This window comes from Chanodichthys erythropterus, chromosome 21 (assembly GCF_024489055.1).
Source record: "Chanodichthys erythropterus isolate Z2021 chromosome 21, ASM2448905v1, whole genome shotgun sequence".
NCBI lineage: Eukaryota > Metazoa > Chordata > Actinopteri > Cypriniformes > Xenocyprididae > Chanodichthys > Chanodichthys erythropterus.
This window is the reverse complement of record NC_090241.1, coordinates 31,735,882-31,753,711: the sequence shown is the minus strand read 5'-3', so window position 1 is coordinate 31,753,711 and position 17,830 is coordinate 31,735,882. Positions and strand designations below refer to the sequence as shown.

General features: G+C 34.8%; 1 protein-coding gene across 5 annotated transcripts; it reads right to left on the bottom strand.

Annotated features, from left to right (window-relative positions):
• Nucleotides 1-1,080: 1,080 nt before the first annotated feature.
• Nucleotides 1,081-15,909, bottom strand: stx16 (syntaxin 16). Of its 5 annotated transcripts, none has more exons than XM_067373688.1 (9): nucleotides 15,517-15,909; nucleotides 12,197-12,208; nucleotides 11,579-11,686; nucleotides 9,558-9,698; nucleotides 9,241-9,403; nucleotides 6,094-6,182; nucleotides 5,582-5,725; nucleotides 3,310-3,390; nucleotides 1,081-3,146 (listed from the first exon to the last, which is right to left on the bottom strand). In XM_067373688.1, the coding sequence occupies exons 1-9, from the start codon at nucleotides 15,595-15,597 to the stop codon at nucleotides 3,045-3,047; spliced, it is 921 nt and encodes a 306-aa protein (XP_067229789.1). In that variant the 5' UTR covers nucleotides 15,598-15,909; the 3' UTR covers nucleotides 1,081-3,044. The 5 variants fall into 5 exon arrangements, with proteins under 5 accessions (XP_067229789.1, XP_067229792.1, XP_067229788.1 ...); XM_067373691.1 differs by having other exon boundaries at nucleotides 12,197-12,357; nucleotides 15,517-15,618; XM_067373687.1 differs by lacking the exon at nucleotides 12,197-12,208 and having other exon boundaries at nucleotides 15,466-15,909.
• Between the last annotated feature and the right edge of the window lie 1,921 nt (nucleotides 15,910-17,830).

The window sequence follows — 17,830 nt, the reverse complement described above, 5'->3', positions numbered from 1 at the left end:
AATCTCAGATGTAGAATGACAACTGATATTTAATATGTCTTATTAAAGTGATTATTAATGCTTTTCAACAGTGTACACTACCAGTCAAAAGTTTGGAAACATTACTATTTTTAATGTTTTTGCACGAAGTCTCTTATGCTCATTAAGGCTCCATTTATTTCATAATAAATACAGAAAAAACAATAATATTGTGAAATATTATTACAATTTAATTATGGTTTTCTATTTTAATATACTTTAAAATATAATTTATTTCTGTGATGCAAAGCTGAATTTTCAGCATCATTACTCCAGTCTTCAGTGTCACATGATCCTTCAGAAATCATTCTAATATGCTGATTTATTATCAATGTTGGAAACAGTTGTGCTGCTTATTTTATAACATGTGATACTTTTTTACAGGATTCTTTGATGAATAAAAAGTTTAAAAAATATCAGCATTTATTTAAAATAGAAATCTTTTGTAACATTATACACTACCATTCAAAAGTTTGGGGTCAGTAATTTTTTTTTTTTTTTTTTGAAAGGAATTCATACTTTTATTCAGCACAGATGTGTTAAATTGATAAAAAGTGATAGTAAAGATTTATATTATTAGAAAAGATTTATATTTTGAATAAATGCTGCTCTTTTTAACCTTTTAATCATCAATGAATCCTGAAAAAAGTATCACAAGTTCCAAAAAAAATATTAAGAAACACAACTGTTTTCAACATTGATAATATCTGAGTATCAAATCAGCATATTAGAATGATTTCTGAAGGATCATGTGACACTGAAAACTGGAGTAGTTGCTGAAAATTCAGCATTGCATCACATAAATTCTATTTTAAAGTATATTAAAATAGAAAACCATAATTTTAATATTTCACAATATTATAGTTTTTTTCTGTATTTATTATGAAATAAATGCAGCCTTAATGAGCATAAGAGACTTTGTTCAAAAACATTAAAAATAGTAATGTTTCCAAACTTTTGACTGGTAGTGTAGACAGCTTATTCATTAAGTGCATAAAATACCACACAACATGCATCTTTATATATATATATTTGTTTTAATTTCATTAAAAACCTGTTCAGCGTTTACAGAAGGTTCAGATAGCATACAGTAGTACCGTAATGGCAGAAAAATATTATAATATTCACACTGGGTTTTACGCCAAAACCATGGAGAAAACCACATGAAATGGATTTAAGCCTTGAATGTGCAGTTATATTTTCTTCTCACCTTCTAAAATAACACATACTGAAAACAAAAAAAATAACTGTCTCTGGATCATGGTCAACTCATTTTACCCCATCATACAGTAGTGGTGCAATCAACCTTTACAAAAGCCAACAGGAATTGATTTTTGAAAGGACATCATTACAATACACAAAAAAAAGAAAAAAAAAGAGACAGGCCAGGCTCCAGACATTGCTACCAACGGACAACAATAGAACGCCATAAACTCTGTACAAGTATTTGCATCTAAAATAAATAATTTCTTCTTGTACAGGGAACAGTAGTTGTACAGTTAAGTCAGCAGACCTGACCGAGCTTCAGGTCAAAGTTCAGTTTAGGATCAAAGGTCAGACTGAAAGATACGGTAGTGACAACACCAATGAAACATGAACAAACAAAAGCTTTTCAAAAGACACACAGACGTCCACTCTTTAAGGCAAGGAACAGAGTGAAGCAAAAAATCTTGATGAATCACTCCTGCTTTTCACTGAATAAATCACTGAAATGATACTGACATCATGACAACAACACTGCCAAAAAACAGACAAACACATGATGGTACATTATACGCCTCCACCGACATGAGCAGAGGAAATAACGCTCAGTTATGGGAAATGTAACATTCAGTTCATTCAAAACGGGTCATAATCCCAAAGCTATACATTTTACCATAGAAATAATAATAATAATAAAAAAAATTAAAAGTTTTGTAGAAAGAACATGCTTCGACTATGTGTTCCTCATTCTTCAACTTCCTCCACGGTTGATTGGAGTGTCAGTGCACACAAGTGGAAATTCCAAAAGATTGAGTTATGGAAAAACACAGACTTTGTGACGTCACATTAAACACACACATCCTAACCTACTAACAATATCGGATTCAGAGGCAGCTTTCACGGCAAGATGGTTTCTGTGAGGTTTCCATGTAGATGCTCACTACTGAAACCAAAAACGTGCGACTCTTTTGAAAACACGTTCAGGTGACATTTAACCCCAAATTCAAAGGAATATATATTAAGGGTTTGCATTGTGAATTTATTTTGATGACCATTAAGTCCATTCCTCCTCATTCCAATTTACTTTACATTATTCTTAATGGTGATTCCCATTAGATTTGTATAATTGTTATACAGTAAAAATACTGTAATACTGAAACTGTACTTTTTAATTTTTTCTTATAAAAAATAATTCTGCATTACAGTAATGACAACTGAGAGGGAAAATGTGATTAATAATGCAAAAAAAAAAAAAAAAAAGGGAAAATAAGGTTTTTAGGAAATATACAAACATTTTCTTTCTATTGGTGTGAAATATGACCTGTACAACGTTCTTTTCAAGAGATTCACCCACGCACATATGATCATCTTCAGGAAGAGCAACAGACCTCTGAGGATACCTTATCTTTTCCCATCATCTTCCTGTTTACTCTTCAAATTAGATGACAAGGGCGGTTGAGATGAACATGCTGCCATCTAGCATCCATGCTCCGAAGTGCTGTGCTTGTGCAGGACAAATGAAGAAAAACGTCCCTTTTATACTAACACTGCCTCTCACTGCAGAATTAAACACAAGAACTGTCTCCAGACACTGCACTCGGTGGCCAGCAGGGGGTGCTGCTTCATTTTGTTGTGTAGTATTTTAAAACGTAAGCACCAAACGTTCAACAAATAATCCACCCTTAAACAATAGTCTTAAAAGTCAGCATGCATACCCACACACACACACACACACACAGACACAGACATAGAGAGAAATACATGTTTTGTTTTGTTTTTTCTCATCCATACAGATAGATCCCTCTTAGAGGCCATGGAATGATTCAAAATTTTGTCCCGAACAGAACAAGTATTAGAACAACAATTATGACAAAGAGAATTAAAATGACCAACATCTTGCGGTTTTTCTTCTGGTACTGTTCAGCCTAACAAAGAGAAAAGAAAAGTTGAGTGTGCTTTTTATCTCTACTATGCAATATTACTAATAAACTGTCATGTGGATATTGCAAAGTACATTAATATTACACAACAAGTCATTAAAAAAGTAAATGCAAACAATTAACCTTTGAGGCTTGATAAGGGCCTCACCTTTTGCAACTGCTGCAAGCCCTCGTCTGTTTTGACACAAGCTTGCTCCACATTGAAGTCGATTCTGTCGAGGACTGTGCCCTGAATTGAATATACACTGACATTAATGCAGAGGTCTTCAACCCAGGGTTCCTACACATTTTCCATTTAAAAATTCCATACTTTTCAATACTCAAATTTCCAGACCTCCTTCCAAACGATTTCTGCCATTGGTGAGCCTCGGTCTCCTTTTCTATGTTTTTTGGCGCACCAAAAATATTCTCGCCGCTTTATAATATTAATAATGAACCACTGTACTCACATGAACTGATTAATGGATCTTGAGAGAGGAAATGTCACTGCTTCATGTTTGTAGTCCGGGTCCTACAGTCTTTTAGTGATTTTTAAATTAGTGTTTGATTGTTGAAATAAAGTTTTGTATTTAGTATTCATGTCTAGGCCCTTCTCTTCTTAAAAACCACGTACCTGTGTAACTTTTGTTGGGGATAAAATCTACAAGTACTAATATATTCCGTTTAACAAGTTGGCATGACTTAGTTTGTTTCCCTTTCCGGCCATACCACTCGCTACATAGGCGTGAATATTTAATTTGTCTATTAATTCGATACATTTCCTTTATAGAGATCCTTCTGTGATTTATCCATCTGCTCTGTTCTCGACATTATATGTATCATATATTATCATATATCATATATACATATAATATATGAAACATTATATGTTTCATATATTATATATATTATATGTATCAAAGTATTTTTATAGAGTAGCCTACGAGTATGAGTAGCACAAGCAGTTTCCGTAATATTTTAGAAATTCGTAGCTCTATAAACATATTTGCAAAGTGAAGAGAGGTGAAAAAGGTGACATGTAGAAAGTAGATAGTTGTAGGGGGTCTGGGGGCATCCTCCCCCAGGAGAAGATTTTTGTGATTTTAACATGTAAAGGAAGCATTCTGGTGCACTCTGAAAAGAAAATAAATGGAAAAAAACAACATTTGCTTCAAGTAAAAAATAAAAAAAACATTTTGGCACCGGGGCTGAGCATTGACAAATTTCACAATCAAATGCGATTTTGATTCAGAAGCTTGCGATTTGATTTTGATTTGATTACCTTTGATTCAGTATTGATTAATTTGGGCCTATCAGGTACAGTACATGGCAAATTTCCTCAAAGAAAAAAATCTCTCAACTAATGCTGTAAACAATACAGGGAACCACAGCTGGTACGTCATTATAATATTAGGTTAAATTGATCGTAAGTTACTTACATATAGGCTAACTTACACATAAGGAAGTTTTTATTATAACGTTATAATAAAAGTGACAATTATTTTTCTACTCTTTTTATGTAGGCCTAAACATTTAAATGGTGACTGTCATAAAACAGATTTATGTATTCAATATAGAAGCACATGTTAAGTACAAATACAATGAATATGTAATAGCCTATAGAGCATATATTTAGCAAAATGCTCCTCTCAAAGTTCATTTTTGTAGCTAAATGATGAGTTATTGGACATTGTAAGGCTTTTCTGAGGTAGGCTAAATGTGACATTTTTACAAGCTGTTTTATTGACGCCTTTCTGCGGTTGAAACGCTGATTAATCGATTGCATGTGACATGACAGATTTTGGTAAGTTGTACTGTATCTTTCAACATACCTTCAGATGTTCAATCATTTTGTGTTGTAACTAGTAAAGTCAAAGAGATGGCTGGTTCACGAGCGCTACAGCGATCTGTCACGCCACAGAGCACAGACACAGATCGTGACTAACTCCAGTCTATGGAAAAATAGTAACCCCATTTGCAATTCTTATGAGAATCTTGTGTCACGCAGTCACTCACCCCGAAAAAATAACTCTTCGGATGTAAACGATTCACATAAATGATGTATTTTGATTAAAAACTGCTAATTTCGCCATAAAGTGACTAGTTTGCAGGTATAATAAATTAGAAAAATGAATAGAGGCAATAGTCTGGAAACACAAATATTTTTCCATACTCTGATTTCTTTTTTCCATACTTTTCCAGACCTGGAAAAAACTCAAATCAAATTCCATACTTTTCCATACTTTTCCAAACCGCGTAGGAACCCTGTCAACCCTGCTCCTCAATACTCAGGGTGCGTCTCAATCAGCTTTTAAGCACAATCATTTTATTTAAGAATTCTTATAAAATTCATATTAAATTCGTTTTTCCAAAATTTGAATAAGTTTTACAATGGAACCTGCTCTATTAATTTTTTTTTCCCCATCGAGAAGCACACTGACCTGTTCGACAACCATTCCAGCAAGATCTCTAAATATCTCATTAAGGTCAGAGATGGATTGAACAATCTGTCGAATTTCTCTCTCCCGTTCTTCTACTACCACTGAGTTCTGCTGAACCAGAACTAGCTGGTCATCTGTAAATCCCTATGAGAGTGAGAAAGACACACAGACAGACAGATGTCAACTGTGTACTGACAATAATAATAAATCAAATTTCATATTATGGCCAATATCAAATACAAATCTATACAGCGTTCACTCGAAATGTTTGGAATTTAACATTTACGAGCTTCAAAGAACATTAGGCATCAAAACATTATAAGTTTTGCCATAAAAGTATATCTGCTTATCTGCTTCCGACAATAGTGCCAATCTTTTTTATAAAACACTGATTGGCTGATACAAATATGGTCTCCAATATGTAAACATGTCTGTAGTACAAATACATAAACATTTTGACATTAGAGATGAAAGAAATAGGGATATGTAGTGTATCTGTAAAATATTCTCACTCTGTCATATAACGCGATATCTTCATCATCCTCCACAAGAGGACCAGAGTCAAAAAAGTGCTTGGATCTTTCTTCACGGTTTTTCATGCCTGAAAATGAAAGCAAATCAAAGCACTGAGCATACAGTGATGAATGAAAGCTAAGGAAACAACAACGAAGAACTTGATTTGTTCAAGAATGTTTCACAAATAAATAGTCTGAGGTAAAATCTAATGTTCCTTTTATGGATTTAGATAGCACTGGTGCAACAGAGGTTGAAAGTTTTGTATCACAGGCCACACAATTGTAGCACAAGTATCTGTTACCTTGTCTGGCTATCACCAGACCAAGCTCAATTTAAAATTAAACACTGGTCTGGGGAGTCTGTATGTATTTTCTACTGCACAAGAGGCATGATCAACGAGCATTATTCACGCAATTGGATAGTCCTTCAACCAATCAGATCAACGATGCGGGTGACGTAATTTGCAGAGTGACACGAAAACTCCAGACAGGTTTAGTTTGTAGCATTGACCAGCAGCTTGCAGAAGCAGCAATGGCATCGAGTGATTTTTGCAGGTTGTGCAAAAAAAAAAAAAAAAACATGAAAGTGGTATTTTGCTAAACTAAAGAAGTCATTCAGCATCGTCGAGAGGTTAAACGGAATTGGATTGATGGTCGTGCTTGCTGTCGCTTCTCTATCGCCATCGTGTTATACCCGGCAATAGCGAGAAAGGTGGATAAGCCAGTCTGTGATTGGTTCCCGCAAAAGTGTAACAGAAGCAGTAGAAATGAATGTACGGGTTTCCAGACTGAGTTGCAGGGCGAAATCAAATCGCCGGCAGATCAGGCTGGGTTTACCCAGTCTATCTGTTACCATCTCTGAAAACAAACACAAGTTGTGTAGTTCATCCATTAAACAGACATGTGACTGACAATACAAAGGAGATTAAAGGAACACTCCACTTTTTTTTGAAAATAGGCTCATTTTCCAACTCCCCTAGAGTTAAACAGTTGAGTTTTACCATTTTCGAATTCATTCAGCCGATCTCCGGTTCTGGCGGTACCACTTTTAGCATAGCTTAGCATAGTTCATTGAATCTGGTCATTTTTAAGCGCGATGCTAACGGTCTAATCAAAGAGTTAATATTTTTCCTATTTAAAACTTGACTTTTCTGTAGTTAAATCGTGTACTAAGACCGACGGAAAATGAAAAGTTGTGATTTTCTAGGCTGATATGGCTAGGAACTATACTCTCATTCAGGCGTAATAATCAAGGAACTTTGCTGCCGTTCCATGGCTGCAGAGGTGCAATGATATTACGCAGCGCCCGTGAGCCCCTGCTTGCACAGGGAACATGCCTTGCAACCATGGAGACGTGTGTGAGAGACGCTGCGTAATATCATTGCACTGCTGCAGCCATGATACGGCAGCAAAGTTCCTTGATTATTACGCCAGAATGAGAGTATAGTTCCTAGCCATATCAGCCTAGATAATCGCAACTTTTCATTTTCTGTCGGTCTTAGTACACGATTTAACTACAGAAGAGTCAAGTTTTAAATAGGAAAAATATAAAAACTCTTTGGTCATTTTTAAGCGCGATGCTAACGGTCTAATCAGATTCAATGAACTATGCTAAGCTATGCTAAAAGTGGTACCGCCAGAACCGGAGATCGGCTGAATGGATTCGAAAACTGTAAAACTCAACTGTTTAACTCTAGGGGAGTTGGAAAATGAGCCTATTTTCAAAAAAAGTGGAGTGTTCCTTTAACGTTCCATACAGGGCACACAAAATACAAACCATAACAAGAAATGTTTTCAGACAAACATTTGCCAAACATGGTAGACTGCAGGAATAAAACACCTCTTGCTTAACATTGTCAATTTTGTTTATATAGTTCAACATCACTAATGACAACCCAAACAACATCCATCCATTTTGGATGAGCACTTTAAAATACAACTTTGTTTTCCTAAATCATTCGAAAGATCTAAAACTGTATTATAAAATATTAAATTATTATGATAAAAATCTTAATTTTGTCAGGAAATATTATGCATCCACTGAGAGAAAAAAGTCCTGTAACACTTCTCTACACTGGAGAAAAACTTATAGATTTCTATGTTTACTTCAAATTTCTTTAGAGAAAAGTATTATTTTTCCTAACTTTACCCAAAATAGGGTACTACTGGCACAGTAAGTCCACAAGTGAAAACTTATGACATTCCAGGAAATCCCTTTTATGGACAAAGGCATTCAGATATCCTGCAGCTGAATAACATGAAGATAGAGATGTTCTGACTAATGAAAAGAGAAGGCAATAAACATACGTTTGCGACAATATATGGTTTATCTGTGTTCTCAGGTATTTTCGTAAGAATAAAGTATATTTATAATGCAATGCTAATCGACATAGCCTTTATCACTGAATAGAATACTATAAAGTAATTTAATTTCTGTCTCATTCTATGATATGAAGCCACATTAGCTCACAAAAGTAAGTTTCAAACACTGGACTGACATTATATGAAGTGAATTTGAAGTAAAAACGTCATTAAATGTTCTCTCAAGCCGTTTATCATATTAAAAACATTTGGGCCTGTTGAAATCGATGTCATAATTTTACTTTGTGCATTTGCTCGGCAGCTGCTATGAGGCACTTGATGCACACTGCAGTAAGCAAGATCGATATTACAATATCATATTAATATAATCAAGAAAACGAGATTTAAACAATAAGACTAAACGTGTTGAGCTATATAACATTGACTAGTGTTCTATCTATAAATGTATTTTTACATTATTTCTCTAGATTTAAACATTCTTGGAAACATCTGGTATAGTTCAAGTACAGAAGTCAACAAAATATATAACATTGCTCTAGTGTTTTTTGAATATTTTAATCCAAAAATCATACATATTGTGCCAATCTCATAATTGCACTAAACCAAATTGCGACTTTGGTTTAATTTGGGTTAATCGTGCACCCCTAATTGACCTCACACACAAGCAAGCACCCAACAAAATCTCACTTCACACAAACAAGTGGCTCTATTTCACACACATGCAAAACTGTAACAGACCTATTTTCCATAGCACGTGCGACATATTTCGCACTGTACAGCCATGTCACTATATATTTTGCGTTTCAGTGTGCATACACCTACGTTTTAGGTAGCTTGACTGTGTGTGTCTGAAGTTGATTGACAGTTCTTGAAGGCTCTGGGCCAATGAAGAGACCACATTGGTCAACAGCCTGTTTTCTTGCTCTGTACAGTGATGACTCTGAGTCTGCAGCCCTGTCACGGCCCGCTGGCACCTGTGAAACATCTACACACACATATGCAGATGCTGAAAATCGTTTAGTTTTATGATGTGTGCAGTGATCAATTGCTTTAGTTTTCCTTCGTGTCCACTTCAACCTCTTTAGTTATAACAGATGTCACTGTAATAAAACATGATTTATGCGTGCGTGTTCATATACCTGTGTAATTTCCTGTGTAGTGATCTCGATGGCATGCTCCTCCTCACTGCTGTCATCTAGCGTGGGACGGTTCATGTGTTTGTCGTGCAGACTAGCCAGTTCCTTCATCTTCTGGCGAATACGTGTGATTTCATACTGAATCTGTGGGAACAAGGAATTCACTGTTCACTCTCTGTATCAAAACTGAGACGACAGGAACATTCCAGCTGAACTAACATCTTAATGTTACTTCTAAATGTCAAACTTTGTTGACTACGGAAAGTAAAATATCAAAAGGTTCAAGATAAACACAGAAACTGATCACTCCACTTGTAAATACAAACAAAAATTGTGTTTACAGTACTGCATACAATGCATCATCCAACTAGAACTGGAATCCTACCAGTAAATGAATTATTTAATTTAAAAGGTGCCATCAAAGTTTTTTTACAAGATGTAATATAAGACTAAGGTGTCCCCTGAAAAATACCCAATAGATTTTTTTAAATTAATTTTTTTAACTGCCTATTTTGGGGCATAATCAGAAATGTGCCGATTCAGGCTGCGGCCCCTTTAATTGCTCGTGCTCTCCGCCCCCCAGAGCTCTCGACTCTATCACTGCATAAACAAAGTTCACACAGCTAATATAACCTGCAAAATGGATCTTTACAAAGTGTTCATCATGCATACATTGGATTATGCGAGTATTGTACTTATTTGGATGTTTACATTTGATTCTGAATGAGTTTGATAGTGCTCCGTGGCTAAAGCTAACATTACACACTGTTGGAGAGATTTATAAAGAATGAAGTTGTGTTTATGCATTATACAGACTGCAAGTGTTTAAAAATTAAAATAGCGACTGCTCTCTTGTCTCTGTGAATACAGTAATAAACAATGGTAACTTTAACCACATTTAACAGTACATTAACAACATGCTAACAAAACATTTAGAAAGACAATTTACAAATATCGCTAAAAATATCATGTAATCATGGATCATGTCAGTTATTATTGCTCCATCTGCCATTTTTCGCTATTGTTCTTGCTTGCTTACCTAGTCTGATGATTCAGCTGTGCACAGATCCAGATGTTAATACTGGCTGCCCTTGTGTAATGCCTTGAACATGGGCTGGCATATGCAAATATTGGGGGCGTACATATTAATGATCCCGACTGTTACGTAACAGTCGGTGTTATGTTGAGATTCGCCTGTTTTTTGGAGGTCTTTTAAACAAATGAGATTTATATAAGAAGGAGGAAACAATGGAGTTTGAGACTCACTGTATGTCATTTCCATGTACTGAACTCTTGTTATTCAACTATGCCGAGGTAAATAAAATTTTTAACTCTAGGGCACCTTTAACTTCTTTAGAATTCTTTATACAGTAAGAATTAATATACACTATACAGTTCAAAACAGTTGGGGTTGGTACGATTTAAGGTTTTTACTGCATTCAAATGATCAAAAAAAAAAATATTGTGAAATATTACAATTTCAAATAACTTAACTTCAGAAATCATTCTAATATGCTGATTTGCTGTTTAGGAAACTCTTATTACCATTATCAATGTTGAAAACAGTTGTGGTGCTTAATATTTTAGTGGAAATCGTGATACATTTTTCAGGATTTTTTGATGAATAGAAACTACAAAAGAACAGTATTTATTTGATACATTATATTGTTACATTATGAATGTCTTTACTGTCACTTTTGTTAACTTTAATATGTCCTTGCTGAATAAAATTAATAATTTCTTTCTAAAAAACATAGTAATAATCCAAACTTTTGAATGGTAGTTTAATCATAATACAAGCAGCATGTACTGTACCTGCTATAAAACCTACTGTTCACATGTTTTTGTATGTACAAACTAAGGGATGAGTCTAAATTATTTTCTTTAGTAATTTATAGCATTCCACACATGCCGTCGGTAGAGCTTAAACTTGTTTTGAAACTGGAACATTCCTTTAACGTCACTGATCAACAGTGCATCCAATTCATTCTTTTTAGGAACACTTAAAACAATCATCTAATTACCTCATCCACTCCCTCCACCCATTTAGGCGGGAGTCTCTTTGTGACACCAATAGCAGCCTCTGGATCCAAACTAATGCCTGACACCAGGGCCATACGGTCATCAGCCAACTGAGAGAGAGAGAGAGAGAGAAGACAGCAAACATCACATTTTTTGTTGCTGTTGAGAATATCTGTGCAATGAAATTAAATATGGTAAAGCTGTAAAATGTAGCTGCAGTATGTATTATTATTGGTAGCGGAGAACATTATCAAATTAGGCAAAATAGGAGTAAAGGATATAAACGATAGTAAAACGACTGACCCTTTACTAAGCCCCGCCTTAAAAATGGCACTGAAAATTCCTACCTTATTTTACTATTGTTCTATTAACAGACAAGCCCTTGCTCTTTTCTAATGAAAGTCTATGCAACTTGTGTGTGTCTGGATAGATTTGAATACATTCCCACATTCCTTAATGAGCATGTAGATCTACATTTTTATCGTGGTGGTAACTGAACATTAATTGATTAATTCTGTAAAGCTTGTGTAAGCAAGCAACCGTAACCAAGGGGGCAGAGCTTAGCAATGGGATGTCGATTCAGACCTACCCATAACCTTAAGTTAAAACATCAAGATTACCTCATCAAACTCCTAATGTGATCAGAAGAGCCCGCGGAGTCCCATCCAATGAGAGGAGAGATAGAAGAGAAGGGGAGGGACATGAGGAGTGAGAGCAGAGGAGCCCAAGACAAAAAGCAGTGATCAGCATCAAAAAGACTGACAGCAGGACTTGGACAGAACTGGACAAATCAGGAACAAAAACCGGTAAATGCAAATAGTTATTTATACGTTAATGCAGATAATGGTAATACATAGTCATAGATATAAAATATGTGCATTATGTATATAAAATGCATCACATTGCTATAAAGTTTCAAGACATGTAAGATTTGTCCATTCCAGCCCAATAACTCCAACATCTCAATCCTACAGTATAATTGCGCTACTGATTCATAAATTCACTAGATAAGATATTAGGTTTGGAAAATCAACACAGTTTCTGATGTTACTGAATTTGTAAAATGCAATAATAGATTAAGCTGGAAGATAAATCCTATTTTTAACCCAAAACAACACAGTGACATGATTACTGTAGATCAGAGCAATGCACAGCAGAAGATTTTGTCAGGATTTTGCAAGACAGTGCAAGAAGTGCTTAGCTAGATCACAAGAAGTGCAAACAGGGAAAAATCAACATGCAAGCAGATGGTAAGGAATGGAGCCACTACACCAGACAAAACACAAGCAGGCATGATATACGACTGGAATGACGTCCGTGCTAGTAACTTCATCACCCTTCACAGCTTTAAATATTACACTGACAGATATACACAATCTGTCTGTCAAGACCCAATCGATACCCTATAAAGATACTATTTAAAATCATGCTGGATACCAGGCTGCCCACCAGCATCAAAGAGAAAGAAAAATGTGATGCATAGCTAATCTGTAGGAAAGATCTACAGAAGACTGGGAGACAAAACATACTGCCTTCCTCGGAAATCTCATGTTTAGAACGGTAAAAACAAGGCCAAAGTATATGGAGAATCAAAGTTATCAGTGTCTCACAAAAACCTTTTATAAATGTAGCAATAAAGCACACCATTGCAGTTATTGCTTATGTAATAATGCATAAAAAAGCAGGTATTATAACCAGTATTGGGGGTAACTCGAGTTACGTAACCAGATTACTTTTTTCTTCTTTCAAGTAACTAGTAAAGTAACGTTAGTTATCTTTTCAAATAATTAACACAAGTTAAGGTTATTGTATGTTCATAACATAAATATACAATAACCGTAACTTGCATTAAAAAAATGCGTTACAACCATGAACAACTGTACAATAACATGACGGTTATTGTAGTTCTAGACTAAATATGAGCATTTACTTATCTCACTTGTACAAAAACAGAGTCAGTATTCCACAAAATGAATAAAAACAGTGAAATGCAATCTCTGAATATAGGCACAAACCGGCAATAATTTAGTATATTAAATTTAATAAATATACTTAATGTATTTTATCACACTTTATTAACCAATGCAACACATTACTTTCCATAAAAAGTAACTAAGTAAAGCAATTAGTTACTTTTTTAGCGAGTAACACAATATTGTGATGCATTACTTTTAAAAATAACTTTCCCCAACACTGATTATAAAACCATAGATATATTGAGGCATAAATTATGATTTTTATAACTGTAACTTTCTATTATATTTTGCATCTTCGACTATCAAACTTGAACAAATCCCAGATAACCAGAATTTATAAATATTTAAATTATTTAATATCATCATTACAAATTTCACTACCATTCAAATGTTTGCAGTCAGTACAATTTTAGAAAAAGAAATTAATAGGCCTATTTTTATTCAGTAAGGATGCATTAAAGGTGCAGTATGTAGGATTTATATCCACTAGAGGCCTATTCATATCAAAGGCGTAGCTTGATGACGCCAAGTTTGAGCGCAGTATCTTGGGACATGAGGTCTTCACCTCAACGGACGGTGCAAAATAATAGAGATAGGACTCAGGAAGAAATCATGTTCATGGATGCGATTATTAACGTTATTGTAGTATGAAGCAGAGCAGGACAGAGTGTTGTGGAGCTGAACGAATTTTAAAACGTATTGTATGATGGAGAAAATGCTGTATTACGGTTACTAAAAATAAAGCTGCATCTGATTATGCTATGTTAGCTACTTCACAAAATAGTGTTTTTCTCTGAGGCATGGTAAAGCATGGTACTCGCAAAAAAAAAAAATCAAGAAAGTTAGATTTAAACAACAAGACTAAACGTGTTGAGCTATATAACAATAATTAGTTTTCGGTCTTTAAATATATCAAAACAGTTGTTCCCTTGGCTATTAAAACGTGTAATATATTAAAGCGTCTTTGGTGTTTCCATGGTTTCTACAAAATAAAACCAGAAACCGAGGGAAACACGGGTATGACACAATTGACAGGAGACTCCTCACACGTCCCGGAGCCTTGGTTGAAATTGCGATTTTCTCTTGATTTACAAATAGTTGGAAACATTTGGGATATTGTAAATACTCTAGTGAACAAAATATATAACACTGGCCTAGTGGTTTTTGGATATTTTACTGCAAAATTCTTTAAGTTGATCAAAAGGATTTATAAAATACTTGACATAAAAAAATAGTTATTTTAAATTATTATTATTATTATATTTCACATTACTGTTTTACTGCATTTTTGATAATAAACACAGCCTTGGTGAATAATAAGACAAAAACAGGAAGACAAAAAAAAAAAACATTGAATGGTAGTGTACTAAATTTGACATTACAATTTCATAATATCAAGTGACACGCTAGACTTAATACAAAGTACCCAGGTAATATCCATCACTTATTTTGGCTACAATGACAATATAAAAGCCAATGAACTTCTCTTTATAATATAATGCTTAATATTGTTCCACATACACTATAAATTAATCTAAAAATATACAGCTGCGTTATCACAAAGGGGGTGATCAAAAATATTGTGGGGTCACTGCCCGGCATCATGATGTTCCCTGCAGATAAACTAAAGATCTTAACGTCCGCAAACTAGCACGACCATCACCTTTTTAGTCATTTGACTGCCATTCCCGTGTGAGTTAAATCAAAATGCGACTGTATGGAAAGTGTTTCATGATCAGCTAGCTGGTTTGCACAGACCTGCCAGCTCCGCACACAGCAAACAAAACACTTGAGGTTTGTTGGACAACTGACATCAACAAACATCACTAGCTAGGGATGTTGTCTAGCTAGCTGAGAATCCAACACACACACACGCGAAAACATTCAATTCGGACAATGAACGTTAGACTCACCGCAGCATTGCTACGTGTATTCAGAGTACGACGGGGGTCGTATGTACTCACTTGCTCAGCCAAAATCTGCCGGTTTTGGATTGCATTGTTCCGCATTAATAAGAAGGCATCGGTCAGTCGCCGAGTTGCCATGGCTACGGAATAAAAAGAGACCGTAAAATGAAATAACTACGGGCTGCCTCGATGGCTGTCTTGAGATTAGTTACTCAGCTCGTCGCCAAGGCAGCTCTAGCTCTAGCTGGCTACTTGACTAGCGAGCTAGCCTGCAAAACGGCAGGCAGGCTCGCCCAGCAGCTCAGCACCTCCGATTCCGAGAGTTTTCGGCTCTCTTTTAGACCAATGCAGTCCTGAGTCTATGTCCTGGACAGTACTACAACATTAAAAGACCGACAACCCAAGTTTTCCGCTCGGTTTAGGGTGCAAATGGATCATGTTTGTGACTTCCGTGACGTGGAATACGTAACGTGACATCACAACGAAACTTCCGCTTTGAGCAATGAATATGCAAAAATCAGAGACGTTTTTTTTTATTATTAATTTATAGCTTTTTTTTTTACCTTATAGTTTTAATTAGTAAATGTCATATAATAAAAGCAATTTTGTATTTCAGCATTTTCAACAAAGAGTTGAAAATAACTAATATAAAATTAAATTGATTTATTTTCCTTTTATTTCACTGAATGCTTATATCTTCAATATAGTAATTAAAATAATAATAATAAAATAATTTGATCTACTGTGGATGGTTTTGGTTTGTATGTTGTTCATTAATAAGCATTTACTTTTAGAAATGTTATTTTTTTTCTTTTTTTGAATATGGAATAAGAATATGGTCAATTTGAAAATCAGAATCAGAATGAGCTTTATTATTTTTTTTTTTTTGATCAGAATGAACTATTATATTATAATAAATATAAATATAATAAATATAAAATAAAATAAAATATAAAACTCATATATTTATTAGTCTAAAGCCATATAAATACATGTAAGTATATTAGTACATTTTAAACCATTTTGTTTATTCTTCAAATATGAGCATATAAATAATTTAGTTTAAAGCCAATGCATTTCCTGAGTGGAGAATAATACGGCGACTCAGAAGCGCCATTTGGCATTTCCACAATCTGCACTTGCGAAACGTTACACACGGTGGCAGTGTTTCCTACCTGAAAAAAACAAACAAAACAAAAAAAACATACGCAGCACAATCGGAAATCAGTGAGGACGATGACAGGGGAAACCTCTGTGTGAACGTTTTTAGAAAAAGTTTGACTCCAAATGTAGAAAACGTATGGTTGTCGATTAGCTGGGGATCTCTTGAAGGGATAACTATGATAAAATACCTTCCTCCAGTGGCTGGGTGGGAAGTAGACTTTGAGGATCTGCACTGCTGTTGCTTTTCCCATGTGCAGTGCAGCAGAGGAACTAGTAATTTATCTCACTTAACCAGACAAACTCCACCTGTGAACACTTTAAACATGTCTAGTTGTCTCCAGTTTTATTTTCTATCTATCTATCTATCTATCTATCTATCTATCTATCTATCTATCTATCTATCTATCTATCTATCTATCTATCTATCTATCTATCTATCTATCTATCTATCTATCTATCTATCTATCTATCTATCTATCTCATTTGTTATAGTTTTGATGATATAACTATTATTCTACAGTGTGGAAAATAGTAATAAAGAATGCATAGGTGTGTAGTACAAAGTTTTGACTTATATAGTTTACTTTTCTTTTTTTTTAAACAAAGAAAGTTTGCTTTATTTTCCATGTGCTAACCAGTGTGACATGCCAAATCTGCCCACCCCTGTTGACCTGCTGTCTATATAACTTAGAAACGTGCATCTTAGGGCGATCCTTCAAAGATGTTCTGCAGAACTGGTGAATTTATTATTGCATACTGCCAATTTATAACAACCTTAAAAAGGGCCCTCCTGCCATGCTACATAAAGAACTGTGACTTACTGCCAAAGACCAGCAGCCAGCCCCACAGGAATATCATTTGAAGATATGTGTGAGTGAACGGTTGGAAGTTAAACTACAATGGTAGATCCAAGATTACAGAATATTCTGGAATTGAGTATACATAATAAAATATTAAATAAAATATAAAGGCCTAATAAAACAAAGTTGAGGTTGCAGAATGAGAAAAGACAGATGGAACTGGAGGGTTTATATAACAAGAACATGAACAGACAACTACAGAATGTATTTTGCATATAAAAGTTCATAAGTGGAGAGCACAGAAATGTTAGGGAGGTTAACTGGAGCCATAAAGCAGACAAAATCCAGTGGTATTTTTACCTCATCTGGACAGTAACAGAAAAGAGAAGTTGTGACCAAGAGTAACT